Below are 21,418 nucleotides of genomic sequence, written 5' to 3' on the forward strand. Positions count from 1 at the left end.
TACTGGAAAATCACTTGTTTTTCTCAGGGAGATTAACCCTCCAAGCTTTCTTTTGTCTACTCTCAGGAGGTCCTTGTGGTGAGCTGGGGGAAGGGAGCTGGGCTCCTTCAGCTATTAGCAGTAGCTTACAGCCCTGCTTACCCCCCTGCCAAGGTTGGGTCCTTTCCTTTGATGGGGTTTTGCTTTTGCAGTGGGGAAAGGTGGTTGCTCTTTGTTAAGGAGACCAGCTCTGCTGAGCCGTTTGCGAAGACCCACGGTTGGGATTTACTAAGTCCTGGGCATCTAGGAGAGACTCCTAACGCCCAAGGTAAGCATCGATGGAGATGCTTCTTTCTGGGAGAAGTCTGGACACACGCTGGCAGACGTGCAGTCTCTTTGATGGCCAGGCCACTTCTTTACGTGCTTAAATATCAATGTAGGTGCCTGTGTTTGAGTCTGGTGTGCACAGAACCGCTTCCTCAGCATCACCTCTCTCTCCCAGGTGAGCCGATGCTCTGGCCAAAGCCCGCAGCCCTGGCACCAGGTCTGCCGGGTGCGATACGCAGCGACACAGCCCAGAGGCCAGCTCAGAGGACAGGAGGATGCTGGGGAGGGAAGGATGTCCAAAGCCTAGTGAGAAAGGACAAGTCCTGCCCACGTTTTCTTGGGCATGTTTCGGGTAATTCCGACTGTTCAGACATGCACCAAGCCCCCCATCCTTGAAAGAAAAAAGTGCAAACTTGGAGAAAGGAGAAAAAAGACGTTTTATTGGACGCGGGGGTGAGGGGCTGCTGCATCCTTGCCTTTCCGCGCCACTACCTATGGCGAGCGCTGCCTGAGAAGGACCAACCTGCTGCCCGATGTCGGGCAGCTCTGCTCCTCTCCGCCCCGAGGAGGGTGCGTGGCCGTGGCGCAACGCGGGCTGCGAGCCCCTGCCAGTGGGCACCCACGCGGGGGGGCAGGGCGGGGTGGGGGGGTGCTGGCCGGGGCTGCCTTTGCTGCCGGCGGAGGGGGAGCGGGGTCCCTTCCCCGGCGCAGGGATTTGGGAGAAGGCGCGTTCTGCGCGCTGCGGCACCGCGCGTTCAGCCGCGCAGGGCTGGAGGCGCACGGCGAAGCCTGGGAAAAGCCCCTCTGGTCCCCCCGCGGCGGCCGCGGGAAGCAGGAACGGCCCCGGGAAGGTGCTCAGCGGGTGCCCAACCCATCGCGGGGCCGCTGCCTTGCGAGGGGGCACCCCCCGTGTTGTCCACACGGACACGCGGGGGGGTCGCTTCTGCCGCGGCGCGGGCGCGGAACGCGGGACGGGGGCAGGCGCGGGAGGGGGGGGGTGTGCGTGGGGCCGGGCCTCCTCCGCGGAGCCCTGCGGAGCGGTGCGGGGCAGGCGCGGACACCTGTGCCCCGGGCGCGCCGAGAGCCGGCCCCGAGCGCTGGGGCGGGGGCAGCGCAACCTCCCGCTGCCCCCGCCCGCCCCCCCCCCCGGGCCTGGGGCTCGCCCTCCGGCAGCGAGGGGCGCTCAGGGGGTGCCCCTCGGCAATTCTGGGCTGGGGCTCGGGGTGCGGACCCTCACCTCCGCCCCTCACCTGCGGGGGTGGCGGGGGATGCGCGTAGCCCCCTTCCCGCCCCCCCCCTGAGCCGGCCGCGTGGGTCAGAGCCCCCCACGCGGGAGCAGCCCGCGAAGAAACCGTGCGGCAGAAACTTTCTGTGCCCTCTTCCCTCCCCGAGCTGGACTCCGGAGGGTTACGAGGGAGAAGGAGGGAAGAAAGGAAGGGAGGGAGGGAAGAGAGGGGGTTAGACCGCTCTGCAACATTATTGGCTGCGTGGCCGGGCTGGTGCTCGCTGGGGAAGTCAGAGCATGCCCATTGGGGGGGTATAAAAGGGGGGCAGCCGGAGCGCCCTGCCTGTCTCCTCGCTCGTGGGGCAGCCAGCCGGGAGCAGCGGGCAGTCAGGCAGCCGGCCCCTCCGTCCCGGCCAGGGGGACGCAGTCAGTAAACACAAAAGTGAGAGCCACCCAAGGGGCAGCCAAAGCAGGAGGAGAGAAAGAGAAGAGGAAAAAAAAAAAAAAAAAAAAAAGGGAAAAAACAGAAAAAAAAGGAAAAAAGAAAGGAAAAAAAAAAAGAAAAGGAAAGCGCTCGCTCGCTCTCTAGAATAACAAAATACCTGATCGTAACAAAATAACATCCTTCAGACAAAATCAAGCAGGAACTTGACATACCAAAAAGGCAAGGCCAGGAGAGCGAGCCAGGGCGCGGGGAAGGCGAGCCAAAGCCGCGATCGCTGCCCGGGCAGGAGAGCAGCATGTCAAGCGCCGGGGCACCCACGGATGAGCGCTGCCGGCAGCCTGCCTTCCTCCCCGGCCCGCCGCCGCCACCACAAGTTGAGAGTAGCAGCGGCAGCGCCAAGGTAAGCGCCGCTCGGCTCCGCGCCGCTCCGCTCCGCGCCGCTCCGCGCTGCCCCTCCGCGGGCGGAGGCAGGAGGGCTCCCCCGCTCCGCGCCGCTCCGCGCCGTGCCATGCCGCGCCGTGCCATGCCGAGCCGCGCCGGCCCCGCTGCCCGCCGTCCCCACGCGTGTCACTAGAGGGACCCCGAGAGCCGGCCCAGCCGCGGGCTGGCGGGGCGGCCCGCTGCGGTGGGGGGGCGCGGGGTATCCCCGAGGGGCGCGGGGACAGCCCGCGCCCGCGGACCCCCCCTCCGCACCTTGCCGGAGTCGGGGGGGGGTGGGGGTGGGGGGTGATGCTGGCAGCGGGACCGCTTGCGCGCTGTCTGCGCGCCTTCTGCGCGGCCGAGCGGCGGCGGGGAGCCGGCGCGGCGCGGGGCGGTCCCGCGTGGGGAGCCGCCGAGGGGGCTCCGCGGGGTCAGGCGGGGCTGCGCGGCCCCTGGCTGCCCGCGGGGGGTGGTTTGGGAGCGGGGAGACGGTGGCGGCGGCGGGGAGGGACCGGCGGTTCTCCCGCTTCGGAGACCGGGGAGGTTGTTAAACTCTCTTCTGCAAAACACCGCGGTGTGTTCGGTCTCGGAGGGATAAAAATACAGAGAGGAAAAACAAGAAAGCGAAGCCAAAATGGAGTGAGAGTTAATGGTTGGCATGCAGCCTTCGACTTTGTGTGATTTTTTTTTTTTTTTCTTCTTCTTCCTTCCCAATTGCTTTTCCCTACAGTAATTGTTTTAAGAGCACAACTTGGAAAGGTTTTAGCACTCTGTTGAGCAGTAGGGAATTGGGGCACATGAGGAAACTCGGATTTAGCGTAACTGTACCAGCAGATGTGGCTGCCTTGCCTCAAGCCAGTGGTACTTTAGCAGGGTTTCGGATACGCCAGGTCTCGCTCAGGCGGCGTGGAGCAATCAAGTGTAAAAACAAGGTTTGTGTGGGTGGTTTTAAATAGAGACCTCGGGAGAACCGCTGCTTTCAACCCTCGAGTCCAGGCTTCCTATGCAAAGTCTGTAGGTTTCTTCCAAATGCCGGGATGTGCTTGGGAGGCCAAGGCCTGGTTTTCTTTGGGTTTATTTGTTGTCAGGTTACGTGTGTGTCCGTGTGCGTGTGTGGTTTTTCCTTTTACTTCGCAGGGTTCAGCGTGTTGGGTTTTTTATTCCTCCTCTTGCCTTGATTTAGAGTGGAGTTGAGGAGCCTGGGTCATGGGGTTTTGTGAGGGTGACTTTGTGCTAAGGACATCTGGAGGAATAAAACTGACTGACACTTCTGATTTGAGCTTCACTGAGCTGTTTTGGACCCAACTTGACAATTTTGGTGGGGGTGAATGGGTCAGAGCTGTAAATCTTGCTCCATGTTGTCGACACCCACACAAGTTCACTCAGCCTTTCAAAGGGGCTATCCCGGCTCCTGTGAAAATTCATTAAGGGATAAAAGATTTGACACCGCAGGTCCCCTCCCACCGCCGCATGAAATTTGAGAGCCAAAATGTGTCTGCATGTGTGTCCCAGCGCTTTTTCTGACAGGTGATCCTTTTTGCAGCCCGGCTGGAGGGCTGCTGCTTTGACCAGGCAACCCGGAGGTGTCAGTGCGTGTCTTCCCATTGATTCCTATAGCCTTCGGCGCGAGCCCGGCTTCCTCGTGGAGCACCAGAGAAAAGCATTTCTGTACTTTTCTTTTTTTAAATAAAGCAAACACAGCAGGTGAGGTCTTATTTTTAGAGGGACCGAGGTGTTGGTGCGTTTCCAGCAGTGCATACGAGCACTGTAAGTGGCCCACCCTCTCCCTGCTCGTGTCCTGGGACTGACCTCTCCGATCCTTCTTTGGATTGTCTTTGCTTTTAAAGGCTGCTGTGTGTCTTAACGGGGCAAAGAGATACCGGCCTCCCTCGACACGTTTGCGTGAGGGGTCAGGAGAGGTGGGGGGCACCGGGGGAAGAAATCTGCCTTGGGTTGCAGCCTGGCTCTGAAAGGGTTAAAGCCGCTCTGCCAAGACATAAAGCAAGTTCAACGTGTTGTGGGAATATCACTTGCCAGTAGACTCCAGTCACCACAATTTCTGATTTAACAGCTTAACTTGCTGTTAACTTTCCCTGATATATTCCAGGTTTTGGATGGGAATGCAGAAAGGAGAGAGGAACAATAAAGAAAGGAGTTAAGTGAGGCTACTAAAATGGACTTAAATCCCTTCACTGGGTCCTGCCAGCTGTCTTTAGAAGAGTTAAGCAAGATTGCATTTCCTTTTTTTCATGCAATAAATCAAATGTTTCTGGGCTGCATACCAAAATTTGTGCAATACACTCTTACTCCCCAGTGGGGTGAGTAAATGGTACTGAATACCCCATTCACCTTTTTCAGCTTGATTTTTCCACAGCTACAGTAGTTCTCGCTGCGGCACGTATAGCGGCACGTATAGCGGCAGCGCTGCCCTGCCCGTCCCAGCCCCTGTCCCGCAGGCAGAGGAGGCAGGTGGCTGTCCCCGCTCGCAGGACGGGAGGGGGAAAGGTGACCCCCAGTGTGGGGCGGAGTGGGCTGCTGTTGGGGACGAGCAGTGAAGACAAAAAAGTGAGCGCTAAAAATAGCAGCAGCATTGCCAACCTCAGCCATATGAATGTCATGCGAGCCAGGTGCCAAGAATCATGAGGTTTTTATTTTTTTCAAGCCTGAGCTAAACAGCAAAACCCCTGGTCCTGGGTTGGTTTTATTTGCCTGACAGCTCAATGGTTGAAAGTTTTGTGTTTTGAAGCTTGCTTCTTCCGAGCTGTGGGTTGGAAATCTCCTCCTTTCTCTTTCAGATGAAATGGGAGGCTCTTCTGCAGCACTGCACGTGGTGGCTCCTCTCCCTTCGGGTACTGATGGGCGCCTCATCCCGTGCCTCTGCCCAAGACGCAGCCCCGGGGTGGTTTTTGGCTGCCAAGGCACCTGCCTCACCCCGCCGGCCTCTGCTAGCCCTTTGCTACTTGACACCTCGGGGCATGGTAGCCCGGTGCCCTGCGTGAGGTTGCCCATGGGCAGGGGCAGCGTTTGCTTGGCATGTGTGAGCTCGGCACGGGCCCGTGTCCTGCCCCTTTGGGAGAGCTGCGCTTAAAACCGGGTCAGCTCCCCGCTCTCCTGGGGCTGCCCACCGAGAGGAGTAACACAGGGAGAGAGATGCCCAGCATCTCTCACGGGCAGTCACTGGGAGTGGTGAAACATCAGTCTGCCCGCTTTTCTTTGGAGGGGTGGAGGGTGATGGAGGCTGGGATGTGCAAACTGGGGTTTTCCCCTCCTGTACACGCCACAGGGTTTGGGCCGATGACTTTTCGCCCTGCTCCCTTTTAAACGCTGCGCTGCTCCACAAAGAAGCGAGATTTTTTTTTTCTTTTTGGTGTCCAAATCCAAATTTTGCAGACTGGGCCATCTGTCAATTCCCTCCTACGTTGTTCTGTTCATATTAAACTGTAATGAAGGCCAGACTGAAGAAGGAATTAGGTCAGACAGGAGGTTTAGTCTCTGTTTTTGGGGAGATGTTTGTTGCCCAGGAGAGGCACCGTGGTTTGGTTGGCTCAGCACAAGCCTGGATGCGAGGGATGCCTGAGCTGTCCTCTGAGATTTGGCAACTGGGCCTTTTAGCACATTGTGGCCTCTTGGCCCCCGACTCCCCAGCAGCTGGACAGAAATCACCGATCCAGCTGATTCTGCAGCAAATCCTCAAAAAATCCTTTAACGGCCTCGGGTGGGAGGGTGGCTCCGCTGCAGACCTGCCCTGGGGCTCGCTCCCGGCGTGCCGCAGCTGCTCGGAGAGATCCCTCTCCATTGGTGTGTCCCCGCTGGCTGGCGGCTGCCGAGCGGTGTTCGGGGGTCCCCGGCCATGGGTGCAGCAGCGTGTGCTGCGAGGGGGGAATACACGGGAGTCCCAAGGCAGCGGCAGCATCCCCCGTGTGGCAGCTTGCAGCCGAGCTGGCTCCAGCGGCAGCCTGGCTCCGTGCCGGGACCTGGGGATGCCGGGGAAGGCAGGAGAGGGACACGAAAGGATGGAGAGCAAAGCAGACCCTCTCTGGGCATGGAGAGGCCAACAGCCTGCTCCGTTGGCTTGTCTGAGCCTCTCCTGCACCGAGAAGGTTGCTCTCGTACGCGGGTTATTCAGAGAAGCTTCAGGTGCGATTCCCAGGACAGTACAGGGCACCTCTGCAACCAAGAAATTCCTCTTGCATCACCCTCTTGCACACTGTGTGGGGTCCGAGCCCTTGTTAGGAGGAGTTTGGTGCTCAGGTTGTTGGGCACCCGGCACGTCTCGCGCTGCTGTTTCCACTGCCCCGGTTAAAACCGCATCCTGAAGCGTTTGAGCTCCCCGTGGGCACATGAGGAGGAACGGCAGCCGGCGCGGCTGATTCAACCCACTTTGGCAAGAATTAAACTTCGGTGGGCGTAGCCTCTCTCCTAGCAGAGGTGGGACCCTGTCCTTTAGGAAAGTGCCCTGTTTACCTCTCACTGTCGTATTCCTGTTACATCTCACGTCAGAGAGGCTTTCTAATAAAAACTGAAGGTTTTTCCAGCCATCGGTGTAAATTTACTCCTGTCTGAGGGGCCTGTCCCTGTCCTAGTGCTTGGACTAGAAACCAAAAGCAGTGCTGTCCCACCTTTCCAGTGGAGAATGAAGGCTCGGAGGAGTTCACAGGGCTTCGATTCATGATGCTGAGCAGGATTTGGCCATGACAACTGAAGTTACATGCAGCATGGTGCTTGTGCCGGGTCATGGGCTGTGGGTACCCAGCTGTGCCGTGCCACCCCATTTTGGGGAGCAGCACCTTCTCCGGCAGCTGCGGCGGGGCATGTGCTAGCTCTCCTGCATGGGTGCTGCTCATCCATGCTAAGGAGGAGCAGGAGGGGGGAAGGATTGACTGGAGGGTCATCGGGATGCACTGAGCAAGTGATGACACCCTGGTAGCCTGTCTAGCCTTTGGGTGAAGCCTGGTGGCTTTTCTCTGCAGGGTCAGTAGGGCTGAAGCGAGAGGGGAGGGCTTATGGGGTTGGGTTGCAGCTCCATCAAGCTGGAGAGAAACTGCAGCACCGGGTAGTAAATAAAGATGCTTTTTGCTTTGCTGCCCGGTTTCTCATTACACAGCTGCTGGAGGGAGTGGGGACACACCAAGGTGACCGTGGTGGAACGGGCTGGCGGTTGATGCGTGGGCAAAGGGGGACTTCATCGCATGGCACGCCGCCATGTTAGCCTGGCTCTGGATGACAGCGTTGGGGTCATCCCTGTCCTCGCAGCTTCAGGGGGGCTTCCTGGCCAGAGGTACGGGGTGTGTGGGCACCCTAAAAGAGCTCTGAGTGGAGGCAGGGAAGGCTGCCAGGGGCCGCCTTGTGCTTGCGGTGTGGGTTGCGCAGGAGAGGGTATTTTCCGAGGAGCACAAGTTCTTTTCCACAGTAGGTATCAGGTCTCCCCAGCATCAGATATCGCCCTGCCGACAAAACCTTGCTCTCCCCTTGCTTCAGAGCATCTCACCCCTTTCTTTAGACTGAATGTAGAGAGGAAAAACTGTGCTTGTCACCTGTGCCACCAAGCAAGCCCCTTCTGGGGGCCAGCTCTGGCTTGGGGGAGGCCATCATGCAGCCTGCTCGTTAGCCGCAGTGCTCGCAGCCAGCAGGAGCCTAATTGGGGACGGGGGATTATTTGGGTGTCCTGAAGTCCCACGTCAGCGGCTTCGACGGCTGCACTGGCTGGCACACATCTGCCGTCCCGGCAATGAGCCGCCGGCGCTACCTGCGCCCCGGGGACACCAGCGATCAGGAGCTGCACGTAAAAAACAGGGGGAAAAGGGAAAGAAAAAAAAGGAAAGGGGGCGGGATCATTAGTCTCTTGTCAGTTGGAGATCCGTCTGCTGATACTGCTGTACCAAGGGCATGACTCAAGCAGTGAAGGTGATGCCTGCGGTCATGTCGGGGAGGCCCAGTAAACACCCATTGGCCACTTCATAAAAAAATCAAGGTGAAAAGGTGTTGGTGACAAAACACTGCAGCTTGGCAGCATGGTGCAATCGGTCCCCAGTGCCATCCCTCTGCTCCTAGTGTAACATAGACCAAAGCCCCCGCAGTGTGCCAAAGGGATGGGTGCTACTGAAGAAGCTGGTCCCTGTCCCATCACTTGCTGGTTTGAGCCCAGTTTGTTCCCAAAGCTGCTGCTTCTCTTGTCCAGAGCCCTGGAGGGGCTTTGCCCGCCTTGCTGGTCTCTGCCAGCACAGGCTAAGCAATACGGTGGGCACTGAAGCTCATGTGGGGGGGATGCCCCCCTCAGCCCACCCAGACCTTGCAGCCTCAGTTTTGGCTTTTCTTGCTGCTGATCCCTGTCTCTCCCGCTGCTCAGAAGAGCTCATGACTTGTAGGCACGGCGTGTTTCTAGCAGCGATGATTTGAGCTACGTGCTAGTAAAAAATTGGTAGCAAGGGTGGCTTTATTGCTGGCAGGACCGTAGTGGGGCCCCGGGGGAGCTGGGCTAATTTCCTGGCTGCGCTGCAGACTTCCCCCGTGACCTTGGGCGAGTCATTTAATCTATCCTGGGCTTCGGCTCCATCTCCGAGCATCCCGGGGGGGTGAGGTAATATTCATTAACTGATATTATTCTCGAGTTGCTCAGATGCTATGGTGATGAAGGCTGGATGTGAAACTCAGCGTCTTGGCTGAGCGTTAGCAGGGAGAGGGGATGCTCCACTTGAGATTTAGCATTACCCCACGCTGGCTCCTATTTTGCCACACTTCCCCTCTTCATTTTGAGCCAACCTGTCTTGGCCACCATTGTTGTTTGGCTGTATATACACAGTGATGCTCGTCACTGAGGGGCTGTAACGCCTGAATGATCCATGGGTTTTTGCTCATCCGGTGAGGCAATAGCACCTGCAGAAGCTGACACAGAGGTAAAGCTGTTTGCTGGATCTGAGTCAGGGGAAATCTTCAGGTTAGTTAGCAAATATCCAGAGAGTTTCTTTTTTACTCCTCTGCACCGGCTGATACCCCCTTGGCCCTCCTTGGTGATGCCTCAGGCGTGTTTCCTGTGGGACCACTCTGCTCCTGAGGGATGTCTTCTCAGTCCCGGCTCTCATCAGCAAACACGGCTTGTGCAATCAGCCCCTCGATTGCCCGAGCCTTGGCCATGCGAGTCTCTCACATGCCCAGGGTGAAGGCCGCCACTCCCTGGCAAAACCCAGCTTTCCTCAAAAGCAGCTCTAGGACAGTTTGAAACTTCATTTGTTTCTGCTTTGGGGGAACATGTGTTCAGGTAGGGCATGAAAACCTGTCATCAGAAATGAAAAAAAAAAATACCTCTGGATGATCATTTGAATGATTTCCCATGGAAAAGGGGGAAAAAATCACGCTGTTGAAAGAGCAGGGGAAATAAAAGCCTTTCAGAGGTAGGCTGAAGTGGGAATTTCCAATGGAAAAACTGCTTCAATGCAAACTTTGTCTGTCCGGAGCGGCTGACCAGCGGGGCGAGTGCAGGGAGCCAGCCTCACACCAGCGGCCGGCTCAGCGCTGCCGGTCCTTCCCTGCAGCATCCCCACACGTTCAGGCATCGACCCCCAGGCGTGCTGCGGGTGGGGCCGGGGTGGGGGGCACTGCCCCGAGGGGAGGTGTCAGAGAGGGGTCTCTCGCGCCATGTTAACACTGTGCCTCTGTCCCCAGGTGCAGAGGATGTGTGCGGCGAGGCAGATGCTGCTGCTGCTGCTGGCTTTCCTGGCCTACGCGCTGGATTCGGCCGCGGCGTACGGCACGGCGGAGACCCTCTGCGGCGGGGAGCTGGTGGACACGCTGCAGTTCGTCTGCGGGGACAGGGGCTTCTACTTCAGTAAGTGCCGGGCGGCTGCCGGTAGCGGGCAGGATGCTGCCCCCACCCCACGCCTTGCTTTGATGGAGCCAGGCCGGGAGGGAAAGGAGGGGTTTTCCAGCCCAGTGCTTTTTGTGATTGCCTCGCACATGGCAGGAGAGGAGCGAGAAAAGCGATATGCTCAGGGTGACATGCATCCACCTCGTGCCGATTTGGGGGACTGTCTAGTCCCATGGGGAAACTGGGTCCTGCATTTTGATGCTCAGGAAAGTCAAACATCGCTGGGGAGCCATAGCTGGTTGGCTCATCGGCGATGCGGGCAAGTCATTAAGGTAACGAGGTTGTCTGCAGGCAGCTCTCTGCTGAGCTTGGGCCCTGACTTATTTTTAAACCTTGCTGCCTAAGTGCCGCAAGGAAAAAGCTGAGCACTCCCCCTTTCTGGGCAGTCTTTCCTTGGGTATAGCAGCAGGTTCTAGGCTGCTCCCAAAATATGCTTCGTGGCCTCCTGGCTACCTGCTGTTGAACCTGTCGCTGAAGAGTGATGTCTTACCCCTTTGCAGTGCCAAAAAACGCAGGGTTGCTGTTGTCTGCAGGGTGCAGGTGGCTTCAGGAGAGTTGGCTGGAGCGGGCTTTCCACCAGAATGCTTTGGGGGTTTGCACCGTTGGCATTAGCGTTACAGTGGCTTAGCTTAAACGGGGAGGAGGAGGAGTAACCGGTAACGATGGATGCTCGGTAATCTATGGGCAAAGGTGCCTCAAATGTGACACCTTGTCTGGTGTTTTGGTCCCCTGCTCTGCTTGGGAGAGGGAAGACCCTGTGTCTTGCTGCCCACTGAGGACTGAGCCGCAGAGTGACTGACTACAGGAAAGATGCAAAGCCAAGTGGGGGAAGAGGACGGAGATACCAGCTGCACGTGGTGCTGTGCATTTGGCAGTCTTGCCTCTGCCTTGGAAAAAGGAATTTAAAAGTCACTTTCAAGTAACAGGGTGTTTTTTGGAGTAGTGGAGTTGAGAGCCAGCCCCCCTCTCATCCCAGTCTGCCTGTTCAGGGAACAGGGCGCTGCAAATTTCAGAGACAAGCCTGAATGTCCCTTCCCAACTTGGATGTCCCTTCCCAACCTGGATGCTCAGCCAGACTTGGCTGTCACTGCCTGCTGAGGCTGGGCAGGGAGAGGCGCAGGGATCCCACATCCAGCAGCAGCCAGGGTTCGGGCTGTGTAATTTTGGGCAGGCGGCTGGGCTGCAGGTGGCTTTGCAGCTAGCTGGGGGCGATTGCTGCCCCAGCCCAGCCGAGCTGCAGGATGTTTTCACAGCCCCCCGGGTGCTGCGGGCAGGCGGCACTTTTGGGGACGCCCTGGGCGCGCTTCCTTCCTCTCGCCGAGCCAAGCGGCGAGGGTTTGCACGTCAGCTGCCCTTCCTCTTCTCATCTCCCCCTTCCACCTTTCCTCTGCCAACGAGCCCCGTGCTGGAGCTCGGCGGAGGCAGTGGGTCTGGGACTGGCCTTACTGGCGCGGCAAGGAGGCGAGCTCCTCTCCCGCTCTCACACCTCTTCCTCTCCCTCTATATATAGAGGAGCATCCGTCTCCCTCCCGTGGTTTCTCTTCCCTCCTCCCCCTCTCTGGGGATGAAAGGGAATGGGGCTTTTGTTTTACGGACAAACTGACCTCCTTTCACCTCAAATAACCCAGCCGCCCAGGCCAAAATAAAAACACTTTTGAAGGCAGACAAGTCGCTTGGTGCCAAGTGGCCAGTCTGGTGCTTGCAAGGGGATTCTTGCTTTTTTTTTTGTCTTCTCCTGTCCCCACTTCTTCTTTTTGAATATTTCTGGAGAGCCCAAGTGCTGGAGGATGAAGCAAAGTCCCCCCAGTCCCACATTTTAACCCCTTCTGCCTCTGACCAGCCTGTGCTGTGTAGAGCTGAAGATGTTTGGGTGATGGCTCTACCTGATGGAGGTTTGGGACATCCCCAGCTCACCTAATTTTTTCCCTCTGCCTCCATCAGCTGGCTTCATAAAGTGATTAATTCTGCTGACCATATTCATCTTCACTTGTAAACCCTCATGGCTACACTACTGTCACCGTATAGGCTCAATAGGGGCATAATTATGTTGCATGATCTTGGGTTTATGTCTTAAAACTGGGCCTGGGTTTGTCATGAGTGCTTCTCAGCATAGGACGTGCAACCTGATGAGCAGCCTGCGCTAACGCAGTCATTCGTATGGGAGGTAAATGACTTGGGCAGCCTTGTCCTGCAGGTACAGGTGGGCCCCACTTGCTGAATGGGGCATCCCACTAGTAATCTTGGAAAAAACAAAAATAGCACGAAAATCCGTCATCAGTTCTCTGCTGCAGTGGTGATTTAAGTACTTAAATGATGCTCTGCATTCTTACAAGGGCGTACTTATCTAGCAGAGCTAGCTCTGAAATACAGCACTGTCTGCATCCGTGTGAGGGGATGCAGTGTGCCCACGGTGTTTCATCCCCCCAGCATCTGGCGATGGGGAAATGCACAGCCTAGACTGAGGAGGGTGCACCCCTGATAACCGGGATGCCCATCTGTCAGCTGGTGTGGGGAGCGAGTCCCAGCCCCTGGGTGCCCTTGGAGGCATTGTGGCTGGCAGGTGCCTGGGGCTGAGGATGTTGAAGCTGCCCCCAAGAGCTGGGGCTACAAAAGAGCTGCAACAGGGGCAGGAGCTGGCAGCACTGGGGCTACCTGGCCATGGGACGCAGGGTGGACGTGGTGATGTGCACCATGCCAGCTCTCCACTGCATGCTGGGGGTGCCTGGGCAAGCTGCAGCCGGAGCCGTGTGTGCTTTGCTCTCTGCTTCTGCCATGAGTCCCCCCCTCTGTGACTTTTAAGGCATTTGGGGCTGGCCTGCAGGTGCCAGCAAGGTGGTGGCATCCCACTATGGCTCTGCAGCAGGGTCGGGACCCCCTCTCCCTGCTTCCTGGCACCCACCCTGGGGATGGTGGCACGGCCCGCAGAGGGATGCTGAGCGCAGCCCCGGGTAAGAAAAGTGGGGCAGGTCAAGATGAAGCCCCGGCTGCGAAGTTGCTGTCATGCAATGCTGGCAGGGAGGGGAGAAGGGGCTGCAGGGAGAGAAGCGTCCAACTTCTCTGTAAACAACAGCTCCTGTTTCCTCCTTTCCAACAGCTGATAAGAATTTAGCTCTTTGCAGCCGCTTGTGCTGACGGGGCACATTCTTGTGCGCCCGCCGCTCCTCCGAATAATACTAGGAAAAAGCAGGGGGGAAAGTGTGGTGCCGGGGTGGGGGAGGGCCAGGCCGGGGGCACTGGGACGGGGCCCGGTGCTGCACAAAGGCCCCCTTGTTGCTCCCGACATTCCTGCGACAGGGGCGCGGGGACTGTTTACACCCAAAGTCCCCTTCCACTTGGCTTGCCGTCTGATTGACCAGAGGAGAGGGGACCCGGCCAGGGTGGCACCGGCACCGCGCACCCCTCCCCGTGGCATCCGTCCGGCCCCGGTGAGGGTGGGGAGCCTGGAGCAGCAGGGTGGTGATGCCAGGGAAGGGACCCTCCTGTCCCCCCTTGGCCACAGCGGTGTCACCGCCTCCGGCACGGAGGCATAGCTGAGCTGCAGGTACGCAGCCTCCAGGTTCTCCCGGGAGCAGGTCTGGTTTTGCAGCACCGCCAGGATGCCCAGCTCTCCCTGTCAGGATAGCTCGCTGCTGGGTGGGAATAACCCCGGGCAGCTGGAGGGCTTTGCCTCGCTGGGCTTTGCGTTGCCAGGCTTTGTACCGCCAGGCTTTGCATCACTGGGATTTGCATTGCAGGGCTCGGCCCCTCAGCAGAGATGTGGGAGGTTTTGGTGGAGCACAATTTGGGGAAAAAGAGAGCACAGCCATTCATTGAAGGCCTAGAGGAAGTGCGTTTCCTTGGGAGGAGGTGGTCAGCACTGCAGTGGGAAGTGCTTTGTGCACCCCAGCGGTGCTGCAGCCCACACAGCTCTCCCCTGCGGGCAAGGGAACGCAGCAGCAAAACCCTCCCTGGGTTTGCCAGGGGTGGTAAAGTGAGATGCCACCCATGGGCAAAAGCCAGGAAATTCAAATTTTAGTCTGTGCGTAAATCGTTGTTATGGAACAAACGCTTTTCTCAATCCAGGTCAGCAGCGATATTGCTGTTAACCAGCAATGCCCTGGCGTCTCTTCCCTGGATTGTTGTCTCCAGGTGCTTTCTGGGACTAAATCCCTGTTTGTTATGGTTGCCTATTTTTTTTTCCTAAAGTAACTCTCCCACAGAGGATTGTATTGGCATTTGGCGAGATCCGTACGGACAATTATGTAATGGGAAATGTGCCCTATGGGACGGTGGCAGCGGAGCTGGCAGCGGCGCCAGCAAGGGGAACGGCACGCAGCAGCTTTACGCAAGAGAGAAGGGGCAGTGCGTGGGGCTGGGGGCCGCGTGTGTGCCCACACCGGTGGGGCAGGGGCAGCGGGCGGGCAGGAAGGGGCTGTACCGTCACGGTGGTCCCTGCCGGGAGCTCACCCTGGCGGGGCCACGCCTGGGCGTTTGCAAACATGTGCTGTCGTGATCTTCCTGCACGCTCCCGTGCTAGAAAGTGCCCTTGATGGCAAGGTGGTGAAAATGGTCCCGCTTTGCTTGTTAGTTTTTTTCCCCCCCACTCTTCTTTCCAAACAAACACATAGATGCAAGCGGGCAACTTCTGTTTTCAAGAGGAGACGTGTAACCTTTCAAAACCTCAACTTCTCCCTGAACCGTGCGTGTCGTCACTTGTGCAACCTTCTGTTCAGCGGGAGTGTGAATGCAGCCCTCTGGGGATGTGCTAGCAAGAGGGGGTGACTTGAATTTTTTCTCTTTTCCTTCCAAACTCTCCTTCTGCCCGTGCTCAGGGTGCCTTTCTGGAGCAGCCTAATGCTTCAGCGACCTGCCGTGCGGGCAGGTTTGGGCACTGGGGTGGATAGGTGCGGAGTGGGGGCCATATGCGGGGCGGGAGGGATGTCGGTGGCAGCGCACATCTCCCGTGGACCTCGCTGGGCATGCGTATAGAAGAACACATTGCATGCCTATAGAAGAATACATGCACCTGGCTCCTCTTCCCTGGCTCCCTTGGGCATCGTCACCCAGATTGCCTGCACCGGCATCGCTCTACAGCTGCGGGCACCCAACACACCTGCCCTGCCTTTAAAGGGAGGGCCCAAGCCAGCGTGCTTGTTGGCCACAAGCATTTCTAGAGAGAAAATTAAACTCCTAACAGTGCTCCCTTCGCTGAGCCTTTACCAAGAGGGAACCATCCTTCTCACCTTCTCGCAGGGCTGACTAAAGGTCGTGCCTGAAATTTTTCCAGAGAAAAAGAAAAAGAAAAGGACGGTGGTGGCACAGGGGGGACAAACGTGGAAAACGGAGCATTTGAAATGACTCCTGAAGGTGGGCTGCATGGTATGAGTCAGCTGCTCCATCGCCCTGCACCCTGATGCTGCATTTGCTCTCGCGACCTCCGAGCAAGGCGGGAATGCACCAGCATGGAGCACAGGGGCACGGCTGGTTTTAGTAGAGAGGGGTGTCCTGCTGCCAGGGGCTTTGCTATTTCAGAGCCCGCGGTGAGGTGTGGTTGCGGGGTTTTGCATGCCAGCACTGCAACAGGGGGCTGTATTGAACATGCAGGGCTGTGTTGGACGCAGAGGGCTGCGTTGCACACGCCAGGCTGCATTGCACATACATGTTTGCATTGCATGTATGGGGCTGCTTTTCACATGTGGGGCTGTGCTGCATGCACAGAAAACTCTTGTGCTTTGCGCTTTGTTCCGAGGCATTTTGGGTGGGCACCCAGATGGGGTACCCCCCAAGGAAATTGGTCAGCGCCTTGCAAGCCAGGGCCATTAAATCTTCACCAAGGCCAAATACTTGAGTGCCTGCCTCATCCAGAGTATGGGGGAGGATCGTGGGTCATGCACAGGGCTGGTGTGGACCATTTTGGTGTTCCTGCTGGGAGGTGGGGGCTGGGCAGTGTGGTGAGCAGCATCAGGCATCGTGCTTTCACCACTCACTCTCAGTTTTTCCCATGCCCAAATTCTCGTGGCCATGATGTGGTACCGGATCCTGTTTGCAAGCCCCGCTGGTGCCGGCCTCTGTTCCCCTCCCTTGGAGCACCTTGCGCTGGGAAGAGGCGCTCATGGCCGCCTGCAGAGCCCTGGCTGCGAACCCCACAACAGCACAAGCACATAACATGCCACGTGCAAAAGCGTGGAGAAAATCCTTTTGTTTCGGGCTGGTTTATGTTTTGGAAGTTGCGATTCCCAAGCAAATTTGTTCTGCATCAGAAATTCAAATTTGCTCATCTCCTTTATTTCAAGAGGGGGAGGAAAACCTGTAAAACTGATGGAAAGTTTTCCTCTGGAGCGCTTTGGCCCTCATTAAGCAGTGATATGAAATGCACTCGGTTGTTGCTGCACTGGACACGGGCTTTCGCATCCTTCTGCAGGCAGAAATGGGAGAGGAACCCTTATTAAAAGATTAAGTTTAATAGCTATTCTTGGCGGGTGCAGGAGCCTGTATTCTTTCTGCAGCTGTCTCAGAGCTGTCCCATCTGGTAAAATTTAGCCGCCTTGGTTCGCTTCACCTGCCTGAGCGCTGACCCGACGGAGGGAGGTTGGCAGCCACAACGCCGTGCTGCTTCTTTCTAATAAAACTTGCTTGCCAGGATCAACATCGGAGACGGTCGCAGTAATCGGCACAGCGCTGGCGGCCGGGCTGGGCTCGAGCTTCCTCACTTTAGCTGTGCCCAAAAAGGCCGCCCGTGCCGGAGGCATAGGAGGGGAATAAATCATCGCCATATAAAGCGTCTTTAATTAGCACCGCGCACACGCGGGGAGCCCTGTTGGCATCAACAGCATTTGTCTGGGAAAGTCTTAACTTGAAACTCGGCTGGTCGGCAGGTGCGTGTCGGCTAGTTTGGGAGAAGCACTGCTATTTTTCAAGCGTGTGGGACCCACCGGTCTCTGGTGGCTGGTGGAGGGATGCCTGCAAGGGGATGGGTGCCGTGGAGGCAGGGAGAGAGTCTAGTCCAGGTTGGTGGCTAACGCTGGGGTCTCTGCTGTTGCAGGTAGACCGGTGGGACGAAATAACCGGCGGATCAACCGGGGGATCGTGGAAGAGTGCTGCTTTCGGAGCTGTGACCTGGCTCTGCTGGAAACCTACTGCGCCAAGTCCGTCAAGTCCGAGCGCGACCTCTCCGGCACCTCCCTGGCGGGTCTGCCAGCGCTCAGCAAGGTAGGGGGTTGCTCTTCTCTGGAATAAATAGCAAGAGAAACAATGGGAAGGCCATGATGGGAGAGGACAAACCCCAGCTGCAAGGTCCATTGCTTCTGCAGAGCCTCCAAGAGAGGGCCACTGTTGGCAACTCATGCCAGATACCAGGCAGAAAGTCAGCTCTGAATAAGGTGGGGGACCAGGTGGGCTGGATCAGAGAATTGTAGAATGGTTTGGGTTGGAAGGGACTTTTAAAGGTCATGTAGTCCAACCTCCCTGAAAGGAGCAAGGACATCTTCAACTAGATCAGGTTGCTCAGCGCCCTGTCCAACGTGGCCTTGAGTGTTTCCAGGGATGGGGCAATGTTTCCAGGGGATGGATGGATGGAGCTCAAAGAGGGGATCCCCTGTCCAGCAGGTGGGCAGGCTTGCGATGAAGCTGACGTTGCTATCCCATCCCCTTGCAGGAGAGCTTCCAGAAGCCCTCGCACGCCAAGTACTCCAAGTACGACGTGTGGCAGAAGAAGAGCTCCCAGCGGCTGCAGCGGGAGGTGCCCGGCATCCTGCGGGCTCGCCAGTACCGGTGGCAGGCGGAGGGGCTGCAAGCAGCCGAGGAAGCCAAGGCGCTGCACCGTCCCCTCATCTCCCTGCCCAGCCAGAGGCCCCCGGCAGCACGAGCCTCCCCCGAAACGGCTGGTCCCCAGAAATGAACCCTGACCAGCCGGCTCGAATTTTGATCTCCCGGGGGAGGGCGGGAGGACTGACGAGACCCGGCCCCCGAGCCCCTCCGTCCCCGGGGCCGCCAAGCTGAGGAGCGGGGCGGCGGGGCACCCTCACGCCGCTCCGGCCCCAACCAAACAACTGACACAGCAAGGAGGGGATGGCGGCGGCGGCGGCGGCGGCGGCGAGCAGCGCTGCTCCCGCGGCATCGTCCTTTCGGGGTGGGGGGGAGGGTTGTTTCGTTTCCCAGGCCTGTTTCATTCCCCCGCGCCCCCAGTATTTCCAAGCCTGTACTTGCAAACGGACAGTTTGGCACTTGAACTTTTTGCTGCCGGGCGCTGCGTGACATCCCCGGTGCCAACGCCAGAAGACAAAAGAAAGAGCAAGAGGGAAAAAGGATATGAAGTTAAAATTTTATTTTAATCTTTTTTCTCTCGAGAAGAGTCCATTCCATGTCTTTCTTGACAATAAAGTGAAAAAAAAAATAAAACGGGGAGAAATATTGAGGGAGGGATATAAGTTTTTCACCTCATTCCCACCCCACTTTTTTCTTCTTTTTTTTTCTTTTGGTTTTCTTATTTTTATAACTTTCTTTTGCACCTTTAAAAGAAAAACGTACCTGAGAAGAAGTTCTGAGGAGCCCCCATCTGCATTTTTGTGTGTGTGCTTCATTACAAGATTCCAAATCGACTTGCACCTTTTTGAAATCATCGATGACGTGAGAAAGAGAGGAAGAGGAGAGAGAAAGCGAGAAAGAGAGAAGAAAAAGGAAAGGGGAAAGAAGAAAAAAAAAGAAAAAAGTGAGCTGATGCTCACTTTAAATGGAGGAGGCGTCTGCATTGCACATTTGCCACGGATTTAGTTGATTTATATATATAATATATTATATAACTTTTTTGGCAAAAAAGCACTATTTTTATGGGACATTTTGTGTAGTATCTGAAGAGGGATTGTAATGTTTAAAATGTGTTATGGTGCTAAAGTAAGTTGGAAGGGAAAAAACCCAGAAATAGCAAGGGAGGGTGGGGAGGGAAGGACAAGATAGCGAATACTGAACTTGAAATTTTAGCTTTTCGTTTTAGGAAAAGTGTGATAAATGTGTTTCTTTTCTCTTCTGAAATATAGCTTGGTCATGACCATATGAGCTAGTTGGCTGTTACTCATGTACACAGATGCACGCACACACAGAAATACATCGACACGCATCCTTTTTTTTTTTAAAAAAAAAAAAAAAACAAAACCACCACAGTTTAGACTAAAAGGGAACTGTTCTGGAGACAAACTATTTTGAATGGTGAAGGTGTTGCCAGTTACAACTTGAGGCCCTGCTTCTGCATGGACCCCTGACGGAGCTTGGCTTCCCGAGCCACGGGGGACCCACCGCTTCCTCCACACCCTGACAGCTTGCTCGCACACCGATCTCCGGCGAGCGGGCGGGCGGGTGGTCCTCGCCACCCAGCCCCTGCAGAAGCACCAGCTCCGCGCCCCACCGTCTCCTTTTCCTTCTCTTGCCCTTTGCATCCTTCTCGCCGGACCCCCCCCTCCCTGCCCCGCGCCCCCTGCCCCCCTCCCCTTGCCCCCCCCCCGGGGCTGCGGAGGAGGAGGGCTGCACCCAGGCGGCTGCAGGGCTGGGACCGCTGCACGGGACAGGGGGGGAAAGGCGAGTCTCTGGCTTGAGGCTCGGGACTCGGTGAGCGGATGGGTTTGAGAGGTGGGCAGAGGGCTGTAAAATAGGTTGGTTTTAAAATAATATATATTATCTGTCTAGGAACCATAAAAAGGGGGGAATCAATTACATCTCCCTATAATATACTCTCACTTGCTAATAAAATGGGGTCACTCTGTTAACCAGTTCTGTACTTGCTTTGTCTTATATATCCATACATTTAAAACATAAAAAAAAAAAGACTACTTGAATTGTATTCTATTTCGTGGTTTGGAGGGGAGGGCTAGGGGGAATCTTGAGAGGGGGAGGATTTTAATGTATAATCCTTTTGTTTGTTATTACCTTGCAATGTTGAGCCATGAAGCCTTTGTTTAAAAAAAATGGCACTGCAATACACGACAAAGAAAATCCTTTATTTATTTTATTAAATATATATGGAAAAGAATGAAAATCGGTCCAAATTAAGAGGGGGGGGAAGGGAAGTGGGTGGGGTGGGGAAGGCAGAATAAAACCAGAGCAATTGCAAATAATTGACTTTTTTTTTTTTTTCCTTTTCATGTGTCTTTTTTTAAAAGAAACCTAGTTTTTATTTTTTAAAAAGAGAAGTAAAAGCTTTCCTGGATGCTTTGTACCAAAAAAGAAAAAATGAAAAAAAAAAAAAAGAAAATCTGTTAAGCAAATAAATATCCATCCAGAATATGAAGCCTGACTTTCTCTTTTAATTTATTTTTTGCTCCTGGGTTGAGAGTTGGGTGGGAAGAAGGCCATGCCAAGCGCCACTCTTCATGGAGGAACAGAGTGCGTTGCAGCTCCTCTTTCTGGGGCTCAAACCTGCAAGAGAGGGTGAAGTGCCCTTAAACACAACCCTGAAACCACAGTCCCGCGGCGGTTGCCCCCTGAACCCACCAAGATAAATAAGTGGCCAGTGATTCTTGGCGAGATTTGGGGGTGTTTCCCAGTGGCTGTTGGGATTTGTTTAGCTTTTACTGGTTTGGGCTGTTCCCAGAGACCTGAAAAAGCTGGACAGGAGCTGAAGACGCATCAAAAGCAAAAAGGAGAAAAAAAAATGTATCATGTAGGTTAGGTTTCCTCGTAGGCGGTGCTTCTCTGGCTTCTTGGGGTAGATAGAGCCTCTCTTTAAGTTTTTAGGGATACCGATATGCTGCTTTTCATCACATAGAACCATCGTGCACCAGTACAAATGGGAGGTAAAATATTGTGGTTCCAGTTTGGTAGTAGCGCAACCACTGGGCAAAACAGTGCCCGAGCATCCCTAACGCCGCCGATCAGCCAGGCAGCACACTGGCTGCGCATCGGTCTCTCTGTGGGGTACGGGACTTGAGAAAGGATCTCGCCGAGCCCATCTTCCTGCCCCAGACAGCTTGGGCTGGAAGAGATTTTTCACCTCAAACGCGGAGTTGCTGATTTAGGCACTTAAAAATACATGGTTTAAACCAGTTTCTTTTTAAATTTTGCAGCAGCAAAAAAAAAAAAAAATTAATTTTTTCCTCAGAGTTTTTTCTCTTGGGGTTTTTGTGGTTGGTCAGGAAGATTTTTGTACAGATGCAGGGCTGGCTGCTCCCTTTGGACATGTACTTTATTGCAGGTG

The 21,418-nt window shown here is 55.9% G+C and overlaps 1 protein-coding gene across 1 annotated transcript; it reads left to right on the top strand.

Annotated features, from left to right (window-relative positions):
* Positions 1–1,727: 1,727 nt before the first annotated feature.
* IGF2 (insulin like growth factor 2) lies at positions 1,728–20,511 on the top strand. The gene is made up of 4 exons (XM_074884939.1): positions 1,728–2,376; positions 10,056–10,218; positions 17,279–17,445; positions 17,891–20,511. The coding sequence occupies exons 1-4, from the start codon at positions 2,272–2,274 to the stop codon at positions 18,131–18,133; spliced, it is 678 nt and encodes a 225-aa protein (XP_074741040.1). The 5' UTR covers positions 1,728–2,271; the 3' UTR covers positions 18,134–20,511.
* The last annotated feature ends 907 nt before the right edge of the window (positions 20,512–21,418 follow it).

The sequence above is a fragment of the Strix uralensis genome, chromosome 15 (genome assembly GCF_047716275.1).
Source record: "Strix uralensis isolate ZFMK-TIS-50842 chromosome 15, bStrUra1, whole genome shotgun sequence".
Taxonomy (NCBI): domain Eukaryota; kingdom Metazoa; phylum Chordata; class Aves; order Strigiformes; family Strigidae; genus Strix; species Strix uralensis.

Coding starts and splice junctions, on each gene's coding strand:
- IGF2 (XM_074884939.1), top strand. CDS start 2,272: ATGTCAAGCGCCGGGGCACCCACGGATGAGCGCTGCCGGCAGCCTGCC. Junction 10,219..17,278: donor GGACAGGGGCTTCTACTTCA/GTAAGTGCCGGG, acceptor CTGCTGTTGCAG/GTAGACCGGTGGGACGAAAT. Junction 17,446..17,890: donor GTCTGCCAGCGCTCAGCAAG/GTAGGGGGTTGC, acceptor ATCCCCTTGCAG/GAGAGCTTCCAGAAGCCCTC.